This window comes from Liolophura sinensis, chromosome 3 (assembly GCF_032854445.1).
Source record: "Liolophura sinensis isolate JHLJ2023 chromosome 3, CUHK_Ljap_v2, whole genome shotgun sequence".
NCBI lineage: Eukaryota > Metazoa > Mollusca > Polyplacophora > Chitonida > Chitonidae > Liolophura > Liolophura sinensis.
Genome location: NC_088297.1, coordinates 18,611,878 through 18,624,264, shown reverse-complemented (window position 1 = coordinate 18,624,264; position 12,387 = coordinate 18,611,878). Strand labels below are relative to the sequence as shown.

The 12,387-nt window shown below is 40.0% G+C and overlaps 1 protein-coding gene across 1 annotated transcript in view; it reads right to left on the bottom strand.

Annotated features, from left to right (window-relative positions):
• LOC135463440 (potassium voltage-gated channel subfamily KQT member 1-like) overlaps positions 1–1,335 on the bottom strand; it is a 161,597-nt gene extending 160,262 nt beyond the window's left edge. Inside the window, exon 1 of the mRNA XM_064740699.1 lies at positions 857–1,335. Within this exon, the coding sequence (XP_064596769.1) occupies positions 857–1,335 (479 nt within the window). The remainder of the gene's footprint in view (positions 1–856) is intronic.
• Between the last annotated feature and the right edge of the window lie 11,052 nt (positions 1,336–12,387).

Sequence of the window (12,387 nt, the reverse complement as noted above, 5' to 3'; positions counted from 1 at the left end):
CGTTCGTTTATGGTGACCAGCAGGAAATTCTCCAATTAATCTGATCGGGTTACATTGGACCTGCGGATGTCTTATCAGGGAAACCTCGTAAAGCATAACGTGCCACAATCATGATGTACACGCGGATTTCCCTGCGTGAGAAAGGCTTGTGTAGAACTTCATTGGCAATAACACGATTAACCCAGTGGAGTTGTAGGCAATACTGCCGGTTATCAAACTAGATCATCGGTTAGCAATGAGAAATAAAATCGTATCATGGGAAGATATCTGTCGACGAAAGAGTCTAAGTTGTTCATAAAAATTCCTTCCAGTATACTCAACACACACACACACACACACACACACATATATATATATATAGATGTATATATATATATATATATAGATGTATATATATATATATATATATATATATATATATATATATATATATATATATATAAAACAACAACAGTGACAACAACTATACATTCTCCAATGTCTCGTCAACTGCCAACTTTAGGCTACTCAGTAGACATCGTTTTTATTAATCAAACCCTCTTACCTGTTAAGTTATGAAAACAGAGGATTTTTTTTCTGCTCACTAACCATTTTACTAAGCAGTACTGATATATTTCCGTTAGGTACAATACGCATTGTATCTACTTAGGTTGTAGCGTCCGCAAGAAAAGTGTTACTGGAAATTGCAGTGTATCCAGTATATAGGCTGAGCATGCTGGTTACCATTGCCCTTATTTCCGCGAACAATTGTTAGATGTATTCACACAGGACTGCTGACCATATACGACAATATTAAAACAAATCCTGAAAAATGAAATATACAGTGTGCGAGAATAATAAAGAAAATTGTACTCACACGACTATGTGATACAAGAAATCCCTCCATCCCGTCGGTCTCTCCAGGAAATTATACACCTTAGCCTGGGCCCTACGGTAACGAACATCCCTTTTGTGGGCCCTGTAGTTGATAGGCTTGCCCAGTAAGGACAACCTTGGTTCACGAAGACGTATACCGGTAAGCCCTTTCCTTTGAATCTGGTACAATTCCTTATCCGTATCGCTTTGAGCTCCATCCTCGTCCGATATCATACCGGTAAATTCAACTTTCAAGAATTTCTTTCTCGGCCGGCTCACGGAGTTAGAGCCGATCTCGTCCGGGGCGCTCGCGTCAGTGTGGTTGGCCGTTCGACGGAGGCAGGATTGTATCGGAAACTTGCCGTACGTGTCTACGGCACTGGGCGGCCCGCAGTCCGTATCATTACTAGAGCCCTGCGAGTCCGTGTCGTTGTACGAGGCTTTGTTGCTCTCAAAACTGGCGTCGACCTGTTTCGTCATGATTCTCTGTGCGCATGGCATAAAAGGAGGCTGAATTAGAGCCAGTAAATCCCCCTTTCTATTTCCTGGATATAAGGGGTGCTCCAACGTCCACCCGCTACGAACACGAATGAGTCCTGCTAATCGAATTCATCCCGTTTTTCGGCCTTTGGCACGGTCAAGATTTCGGAACATTTGCACACCGGCACCAATAACCAGGCGCCATTTATTTTAATCCAATGTTTTCAATACATGCACATACAAGGATACCAAACACCTTCAAACAGTTATGAATTTGGCCAGGTCCAATAACATTTAAGAAGACAAGAAAACTATGCAAAAAGCAAACTACAAAAATCACCAATACTTACAATAATTTACATAAAACTGCATAGCTCTGTTGATGACAACACTGTAAACAAACAAAACGCGTGTCACACAGATACACTGATGCTCCGTAGACAACCATTATTACGTCCATAAAACAGGTGTTATCCTCGACTTAAGTTAAGTCTTCTGCTCCTCAAGCGGATCTCCTTCTCGCGCGTATTTGCACGGAGTAAGAAACTTGACAACTACTCATAACGAGGCAACCTTCACCATCCACTTAAAACTTGTTGGAAAGGCGCCCTTACCTAGTTCACTGTTCTGGCTCAGTTTTCGTTTTTCCTCAGTCAGAAGGCCGCTTGCTGAAAGTGATGCGGTGGGAAGAAGGCTTAAAATCTCCAAGCGAACACTTCACGACTCTGCCATCTCATTTCGACATTTGGTCTCTACGCTTTTTCATGAGCAGCCGGTCGAGTCTCACACACGGCATGCACAATCCGTCTTTTTTCACCACGAGCAGTTATCCCAGATTGGCCTGAAACCGACAGAATGTAATTGAATTAAATCCCAAAATAACCCTAGCGGTCGACAGTCGAAGATTAACGAACTGTGCTGGATGCTACCCAAGTTACTCACCCGTGACGGGGAACATTATGGTCGGACGGTAAATTTTCATATTCCTTGGATAGTTTAGTTTTATGGCTAGTTTATTAATAATTTGCCGTTTTATCAAGGCTACCTCTACTTTTGCTCCTCAGATTTAAGCAACAGCATTTCCTGTTTAGCTAAATTTCCTGGTTAGTTTATTTATAATATTCCGTTTTATCAAGATTACCTCTGCCTTGGTACGTCAAGATTAAATAGCAACATTTCTTGATTAGTTTACTTTTATGGCTAGTTTATTAATAATTTGCCGTTTTATCAAGGCTACCTCTACTTTTGCTCCTCAGATTTAAGCAACAGCATTTCCTGTTTAGCTAAATTTCCTGGTTAGTTTATTTATAATATTCCGTTTTATCAAGATTACCTCTGCCCTGGCACGTCAAGATTAAATAGCAACATTTCTTGATTAGTTTACTTTAATGGCTAGTTTATTAATAATTTGCCGTTTTATCACGGCTACCTCTATTTTTGCTCCTAAGGTTTAAATAAGACCATTTCTTGGTTAGTTACATTTTCTGGGTAGTTTATTAACAATATTCCGTTTTATCACGGTTACCACTGCCTTTGACTGTCAAGATTAGGTAGCAACATTTCTTGATTAGTTTACTTTAATGGCTAGTTTATTAATAATTTGCCGTTTTATCAGGGCTACCTCTATTTTTGCTTCTAAGGTTTAAGTAGCAGCATTTCTTGGTTAGTCACATTTTCTGGTTAGTTATTCATAATATTCCGTTTTATCAAGATTACCTCTGCCTTGGCACGTCAAGTTTGAGTGGCAACAATTCTTGATTAGTTTTACTTTTATGGCGAGTTTATTAATAATTTGCAGTTTTAACACTGTTACCTCTGCCTTGGCCTCTAAGGTTTAAGTTGCAATCCGAGAGTAGCACTGAGCTTGGATATTGCGAGCATATGCAACATTGGGCTGTCAAATGAAGCATGAACCTGGAAGAAACTTTAAAACCAAATTTGTCTGGAAAGTAAGTATGCGTTGAATTCGCTTCTTTAATGCGGAGAATCATTAGAGACTAGGATATCTGATGTTCCTGAACGAGTTTATTTCCATTGAAGGGAGGAATAGCACAGTATATAAGTCAAGAGAAATGATTTACCCCGTCATTAAGCTTGAACTGTCGTCGTGAAAGGAAACAATCATTAACACCAATCAGAAGTTGTACACTTTATGTCATACAGTTCGTACGTCAATAAAGCACGGATGTAGTTCAATAACTGGCTACAATTCAATAGTGTGCCCCAGGCATTTCGATCGCCATCGCAGAAGTGAAACAATCAAACAATGAAATAAATATATGTCTGCAACATGGGTGTGGAGTTCGCATATTCATGAGGAATTTAACGTAAGACTTAATAAAAGCGGCTACATTATTATTGTAAAGCTTTGGACGTTGCAATGAATGTATCCTCCAACCGAAAGTTCTTCATACAAACAAGGTGCTGAGGCAAGGATATGTAAATCTGAGATGAATGCAACACTGGATACAAAATACTACAACACAGAGAATAAAACCAGAGGATGAACAACAGCTTGATGGTTGACAAGTAATAACACATACATAGACTACCTTTGGAGTTCGGCCAATTGTCAGTTTACCTCAGTTAGGGTTTTATCCTAACTGTTCATGTAAAGTTTCAACTTGCATCCCTCGTCCCTCCCCCATGTCTGAAGAGAATAAGGGGGGAAAGGGTGATGTTTATTGCAGTTTATTAGAAGTGGTTTGGTCTAGAATTACTAAAAATACTGTTTGTATTATATGTATGTGTTATCATCACATTAAATAAATATTTACATGAAAACAATATAAAGGAACCAGGTCCCCGGAACCCATAGTCCATCAGCACAATCCTGATATGTTGCTTTAGCTTCAGACCACAAAAAATGGCTGTAGTTACTAGTTTGAAATTGAAGTCCATGTAATCTGAAGTGCATGGAGGTCTGTAACTGTAATCCCAAGCCATTTACAGTCCTTTCATCAATATCCCTCTCGGCTGTTTAAAACGTGGCACTTCAAAAAATCTCATCTCATCAAAAAAATGAGCATACTCTGATTGTCATAAAAACTTCGCAGCCTCACGTGGAAGGTTTAGCCAACGGGCAGAAGCATCCATCGACAATGTTTAAAATAATACTCCTTATCTAACGCTGCAATGACGTCAGTTTTAAAAAATTAAGTAGGTTTAAGTGCGAAAACCAATAAAACAAGTCTCTTTAGCAATGTAGTTTTACAGTTAATTTGCCAAACCTGCCTGTAATTTGCATCAGAAAGATTTACTGCAAGTAGGTATTCTGAGGCAACCCACATAGCGTCCCCTATTTTTAAATATTAAAAATTTTTATTCTAGATTTTATGAAATGATCTTAGTTTACTAGTTCATTCACCCTAAAACGCTGCTGTGGTGGTCGTTAATTGTCCTGTGCGCAGTGAGCTCGTAGGTTCGAATCAAGATCTTGTCCTTTTTTTAAGTTTTTACTGTTAGAAGGGGGATGGTTTCACTTCGGACATTCCGGTTTTTCTCACCGAAAAGCCCGACTGCGTATCTTGTTAAGCACGAATTCAGTTGGTAAATAAACATTTTTGGAGACATAGGCTGTTCCGGTGCCGACATGAAAATGTGTCATTCAAACTGATCAAGTGTTATACCCTCTGTGGCACAACAATACTTTGTCGAAGGCTTGTTTTTTGTAAAATAAGGAAAAAAACACTGCTCTTGTGATGTAAAACATATCTCTGGTTGCGAGCCAACTTTGACATTTCACTGGCAAAACTCAAAGTGAACTCAAATAAATTTTCATTTTTACAAATAACCCGCGCACATGTTTGAGGAGAACGAGATTTTCTTGGCCAAAAAACACAGGCAGGATAACGTGAGAATCCAGTTATAAAGGAAAGAATTTTGAAGCACAAAGAACGTTTTTCATCATTCAGCGAAAACGTCGTTTAATCAACTTTTCTTTTCGTTCACAATTAATTCGAGCAGAAATTTTTTAAAGCAATTATAGAGCTAAAAACAATCTTATTGACTTCGTGTTTTCAATTTCCGTACAAAACAACATAAAAAAAAACAGATAAAATAGGCCCCACAAACAAAAAAAAAAACAGACAAAAAACAAAAAAAAAAACGCCAGGCTGGCCTACGGCAAATTTATAATCAGGAAACCATAGAAATTTGCGCGATCCCTTTGCAATACATAACAGCCCAGAGGTTTCCTCTCTAAACGATTCATTTGATTCGGAAGTGCTGGTGATTTATAAGGGCGACGCCAGTGTCGTGACTATCAGAGCGACATCTGCCTAAAGTCGGGCTTGTTGTTTAGCGACTGTCGAGTTTTTAGATAAATCAACGTTAGAAACCTTTCTTTGGCCAGGATGGATGGCCAGGATAATACCTAGCGGAGACAGGATTGTTTTCCGCCTGACAAGGACGATGGGTGGTTGGGATCGTACAGCCCACGCAATTCAAAACCACTGAGCACAGAGGCATGCAATAAATGGAAGAAGCCGCAGTGCTCTACTGGTTAAAGGTTGCTTGCCTCCCAGTCGATAGGTCACAATGTTGTGGGTTCGAAGCCAGCCTTAGAAAGGGAATCTTTATATGTTCCCATTCTCACTGCATGTGGGGGTTTAATGACGTCTCACGTTCGCTGAAGGCTACTTGTTTTCCTCCACCATGTGGGGCAAATACGTGCGTCACACACGGAAATTTCGTCATTAACTTGCCAAAGATCCGTGGTTACGCCGGGCACTTCGATTTCATCTACCTATAAAACTAACCGCCATCGTATAAGTAAAAACATTTTGAGTACGTCGTTAAACAAGAAACAAATAAATGAATGAATGATGGTTACGGTCTTATATTAGATCGAATAAGCAAAAATAAACAGTTCAGTAATAACAATTAAATAATTCGATTTGCTAAAGGTTTGAACATGTACGTTACAATGCCCAAAAGCAACCGAAAGTTCTTCATACAAGCAAGGTATCGAGGCAAACATAAATTAATCTGAGATGAATGCATCTATGGATAAAAATCTATGCGTGGAAACAGACATTCGTATATCAGCCGTCAAACAAGATTGACGTTCTAGGTTCCACTACAGTAAAACGTTGGACTTACAAGTCCAACTGAAAGTTCATTATACAAAAAAGGTATCGGAGGAATCCAGAGTGCTCGTACCAAACCACATTCCATGTATTAGAAAACATCCGGACTTAAAGCCGCAAACGAAGTAGCATGATCTGGATTCGATCATGTGATCGCCTTTGCCAAAGGCTCTACAGACCCAACCGGCAGAGACAGCCAGGGTAATGCGTCTTCATAAAGTAAACAGGTCGTAACGGCAACATAATTCTGGCCGTGTTTCAATAGAATTTTAACCTCAAGTCACAGAGCCTTGCGTCCCAACCAGTCGGATCGAGACAAACAATATTTCACCTATGCATCAATGCTTCAGCTGAAAAGCATACATAGTTCATTTCGTGGCCGAAAGCCTGCCTTTCCGCACAAAACATGCTTGTTTTTAACTCTTATATGATTGGCGTTTAAAGCCGTGCCTAATTGTTTACAGTTATACAACGCCGGCCATTTTAATGGGTGGAAGAAATCGGAGGGTGCGGAGTACACGTAATTAATTCACCAACCAACCAAATAAATAAATCTTAATGGTGGATGAAACATAATGTTTACCATACGCTTCTAAAGTTCGTTGAAATATCAGTCTCCTGTCTTGATTTTTCAACAGGTGAGTTAAGAAATGATGTGACCTCTGCAATCTCCTTCCTTTGAGTGAATCCTGGCAGCCCTCATGTGCTGACAGACACGGCTAAAGTGATAGACTGGCTGAGTAAACCTCACCCAGAATCTCATGCCTCACCCCTCACCCCCACCAGTAGTACTGTTGTACTGTACCTGGGTATTATGACATACCCTGCGGACAAACATCGCCCATGGATGTGGATTAAAATGGGTGGGAAGGTAAGGTAAAGATAAAACAAGGATGGCAGTGTGATGATTGGTGTCTAGTCAAACAACACCGCTGCTGGATCAAATACAGGAATTTGTTAGTTTGACCTCGGTTAAGTTTTGATCCATACTATTCTTGTAAACGCCTATAAACTCTACCATCAATCAAAGTCGGGCAAGTCCAACATTGATGTATTGCTCATCAGTCATAAAGTTGGGTTCCGAGTTTATTATCGCAAGACCAAAAATAAATACAGTGATGTTAATTGCAATTTAAAAGACGTCACCGACCTTGAAATACTAAAATGAATTAAGCAACAGCTTGTGTACGGCGTCCACTACGTGCTGATGTTATAGTTGCCAATAGGGCAACATATATCCGAAAATATCCAGGTTAAACTATTTCATTTTACTTTCCCTTTTACTTTTTTTGCCAAACACTAAAGAATTATATGTTTATTAACGCGAACGGCCTCTACGACAGCAACATTGAGCTACTGTTATACTTTATCAGCCACTTCAGATCAGTTACTAAAATCGCATGGCTGATATATACCGTTTCTGTGGCCTAATAGTTACCGCCCCCAGCAACACCCCCATCCCCCCCCCAAACCACACCCCACACCTCCCACCCTCCTCAACATGGTAAGACCCAGGATCGGGCCCGGTTCGGGTCATATCAAAGCCTTTAAAATGGAACTGGTTTGCCCAGTGTCAGTATAATGTGATGGGAAGGGCTGTTATGTCCGGTGTTTTGGCTTGATATTTCAATGGTGACAGCACTTGTTCGCTGGCTTTGACTCATCCTGTCACAAGTATATGCATACACATAATTAACATGCCTAATGACTCCTCGTCTTCATATGAATGAAAAATAGCTAAATACAACCGAAGCATACATACAAATGTTATTGCCATGCATGTGAACATATTAAATCATTTTAAGGCTGCAGGAATACTGCTGTGCGTCAAAAACAAACTGCTCGGGAAGGGAGTAAACTGTTAGTTCTGAGACTACAGAGCACACAACTTTAATCATGTGTTCTACAATTTTCGCGTTTGACCTTCACGTACAGATGTAGAATCGTCTCTTTTCTACATTGTGTGCTGTTCACTGATACCTCCATTGTTTCCCAACACCAGGTAGAACACATTATATTTATACATTCCGGTGGTTTAGATTGTTTTAAGATCATCACTGTGTAGCCCAGAAAGTAGTGACTAGGTGAAAGGCGGTTGGTAGGCGTAGTACTATCCACGCCATCTATTTATGCTCATCACCATGTGATTACAAATGGTGCAGTTTTACAGCAGAAAGTGTAAAAAAAAATAACCTGTATCCCCCAAAAATTGGGGTACAGGTTATTCTTTTTGCAGACAAACAGCTTCCATCTGAATGAAAACACAGAGCCAATTGCGTTGTAGCCGCCTTCTGTTTTTGCTTTTCTCAAAGTGTTGTACAGGTAAAAAAAATGGTCCCATGTACACAAGCATGACGTTAAGGCACAGCTGAAACGTTGTTATTTATAATTTGATGGTTAGTCATTACTATAAGCAATGCAGCAAATTAGTGGATTTGTACAGTAGCTTCGTAAATTCTTTACAGTTCCTTTATCTGTCGTGACGTAACAAAATTTTCCTTATATACAATACACACAGATTTAGTGCACGATTCCGCGGTGAACTAAAAATCAAACATGTCCTTCCATTACCATTAATGACATACTTGGCTTCGTTCCTTCGCTGATTAACTCAGCGGTAATAAGCTGATAATTAAGAGACACGAACCTTGCAGTGTTTGTTTCACTGCTCACATCACCCACCGTGAACAGAATTATACGCATGTGTACATGTGAACATGTAAACCACTCTTCCCGCGACAGGCCATAATTCTATCTTCGTCGGTTCTTGCTCGCTCGAAAACGCTCCGTTTTTTCCTGATACGAGGAGATAATGTATGACGTAACGAAAGGCAGCCAATGAAAGCATGCATTCTTGTCTTCATGTAGACTACTCTGTCCACCATATTTTGAGTTGTTCTTGATCTGTCAGTTTTAAAAGTAAGAGTGAAGAATGTATGGTAGCTAATGAATATACATATTTATCTGATTGGTATTTCACGCCGTACTCAAAAATATACCATTTATACGTCGGTGGCCAGCATTATGACTGGAGGAAACCTAGCACAGCCCGGGAGAAACCCACCACCATCTGCGGGTTGCTGGAAGGCCGTTCCAAGTACATATACGTCCAGGGAGGAAGCCAGCAAGAATATGAACTCACAACGACCTCATTGGGTGAGAGGCACTTGTCTCTTCACGCTGCGTCTTTAAGAATAAGAGTGAAAAATGTATACACGTATGACGTAATAAATGGTATTCAATACAGGAATGTATATCCGTGTCTGCTTGTAGATTACTCTCTCCACAGTTAACCATAATCCCCTGCTTCCTTGGTCTTTCAGAAAACATTCGATTTTAAGAATAAGAGAAAATAATGCATTACGTAATCAATGGTTGACAATCAAGGTACGCATGCGTATATGTAAACGATTATGTCTCTGCGAAAGACCAAAATATATGTGTTCTTGGACTGTCTAAAACATCCGGAAATCTTACAGGATCAGACAGTTGCATAAGGTAAACAATATTAACGAAGAATCGAAAGCGTACCTACCGCAACAGACGAAAATCCTGTCAACTCCGTGGAAAAGACACCTGCTTTTCTCATACTAGCGAAAGGTAACATAACACATTACACCTCGCAACAGCCTGGACAACAGAGTACTATTCATATATTTATGTAGTATTCATCACCAACACCAAAGCAACATGTCGACAACTAAACACGAAAGAGCAAAAAATCATTCACGCTGGGTTTGCTGCTTGTGCGGAGTGCAATGTGGAACAGCTCTTCGCATAACTCTCGAGTGGCTCCTTTCCCAGTGTAGTTCTCGCTGATGACCACCTGTCTTTCATCAATGCATATATGTGATACATTTTGCCAGTAACTTGCTAATATAAGTGCAGGAGAATTTTTTCCTGCACTCATAAAACTGACCAGATCCTGGCGAGCTACGCAAAACGGTTCAAAATGGCAACGCTTCATCAAAAAGTATCAAAAACTACATGTACAGCAAAGAACGAAACAGTTCATACCTATGAACGCTTCTTTAAAAATTGGATGCAGATTTCCGAGTTCGTTATTTTGACATATACCCAGTGCAAGTCCATTGGAAATGAGGTACCTAGTCCTGCCTTAAGAACATGTAGCCTAATCAGTGTCCAAATTATACAGTCTATTGTCCATGTATGCCTTTGCATTCCAGTCGATTTATTTATTTATTTTGTTTGATAGGTGTTGTACTCAAGAATATTTCAATTATACGACGGCGGTCAGCATTATAGGGGGGGGGAATAGGCAGACCGGGGGAAACCCACGACCATTCGTAGGTTGCTGAGGTATTCACACGGCCAAAGATTGGAAGTAGATTTTCGAGTTTGTTATTGCAATGGGATCGGGATATGTATCTTGTTAAAGTTCTGTGACAATTAGGTACAGTTTCCCGCCTAAAGTAACCTAATCAGTGTTCAATCTATACAATCTGTTGTCTATGCATGCCTTTGCCCTACTGTTTATGGAAATGCAGGCGGCGAAACAGGCATTCGAATACCAGTTGTTTTATTTATTTATTTTATTTGTTTGGTGTTTTACGCCGTACTTATACGCCAGCTTTATGGTGGCACGAAACTGGGCAGGCTCCGACGGAAAGCCACGACCATTCGCAGGTTATTGGCAGACCTTTCCACGGCCGGCCGGAGAGAAAGCCAGCATGAGCTGGACTTGAACCCACAGCGACCGCACAGGTGACAGGCCTTTGGGTAATTACGCCGCGGTGGCATACTAAGCCGTATACTAGTCGTTAACCAAGCTGAACTTTCCAGTTCAATAAACGCAAGGTAATTTTCCAAAAAAACGTTCAACATAAACCAGCAAAGAACTAGGAAAATATATAAAATAAGAAATTAAGACGGATTCTTGCAACATTCTGCCTCACACATGTACTGCAGGAGAATTCATCTTTGACTATGGTCTTCATTTCGTTAACCTGTGTAGACACTTTAAACTCAAAGGATCTACATTTTCTAGGTTTCAATATGAATATGAACCTGGTATCTTCGACATGACGATCACCCTCTAATGAACTGTTCCAAGTGTAAAACGCTTTCCTTTAAACTCATTTTTCGTAATACGTCACATACAAGGTTGTTTCATCTGCGCAAATTTGCAGACATTTTTTTGTCTGTGACTGCAATGGCTCATAGCAGAGACAAACAAGGGGTACCTTGGAAAGTCTCATATTTATCAATCAGCTTGATAATTTCCCCAAAATGTCACCATAAAAAAATTGAGTCAAATGTTTAAGTGTTTTTGAAAAAGCCTAGAAAAAAGGAATCGATCTATATTTACCATTATTTATGAGATCTCACTGCATATTCATCTTTTAACATGACCGAAATCATTAACTGGAACAGAGCTACCATTATTTGGAATAACACCGCTCAGCCTGGAGCAAAAGAAACATCAATGTACCGCGAAAACTCGATTTGAACTCGCAACCTTATCTACTAACGGCTGTTATTCTCGACGGTTATATTTGTGGCAATTTGCTTCTAATTATAGACTGAAATGCGGGAAATGGTGCAAGTTCACTGTCTGAGTATACCTGTTTTGACTCCACATCTGTCGCTTTCGGAAACCAGGAATAGGTTTCGGAAACCAGGAATGCCTGCCTTTTGTGGTTGTCCTTCCGCATCCCGTTAACACAGATAACGAAGATGTTAACATTAGGGGTTGGTACATTGCTATAGGGCATAAAAGTTAATTGACTTCTGTGAAAGCAATGCGCCTCATCAGCTCGTACATTACCTGGAATCGCTCCGAGGAAAGGTCACGTCGAAACCACGCAAACATATTCATTATGTTATCCAGATGAAAAAAAAGACAACACTTTCTTAACATCATGCCTCGCTTTATTATATTCATTGCCTTCTGTTTAACCTCAACGCCCTAAAATCAGCACTATTTCCATACTTGCATTGC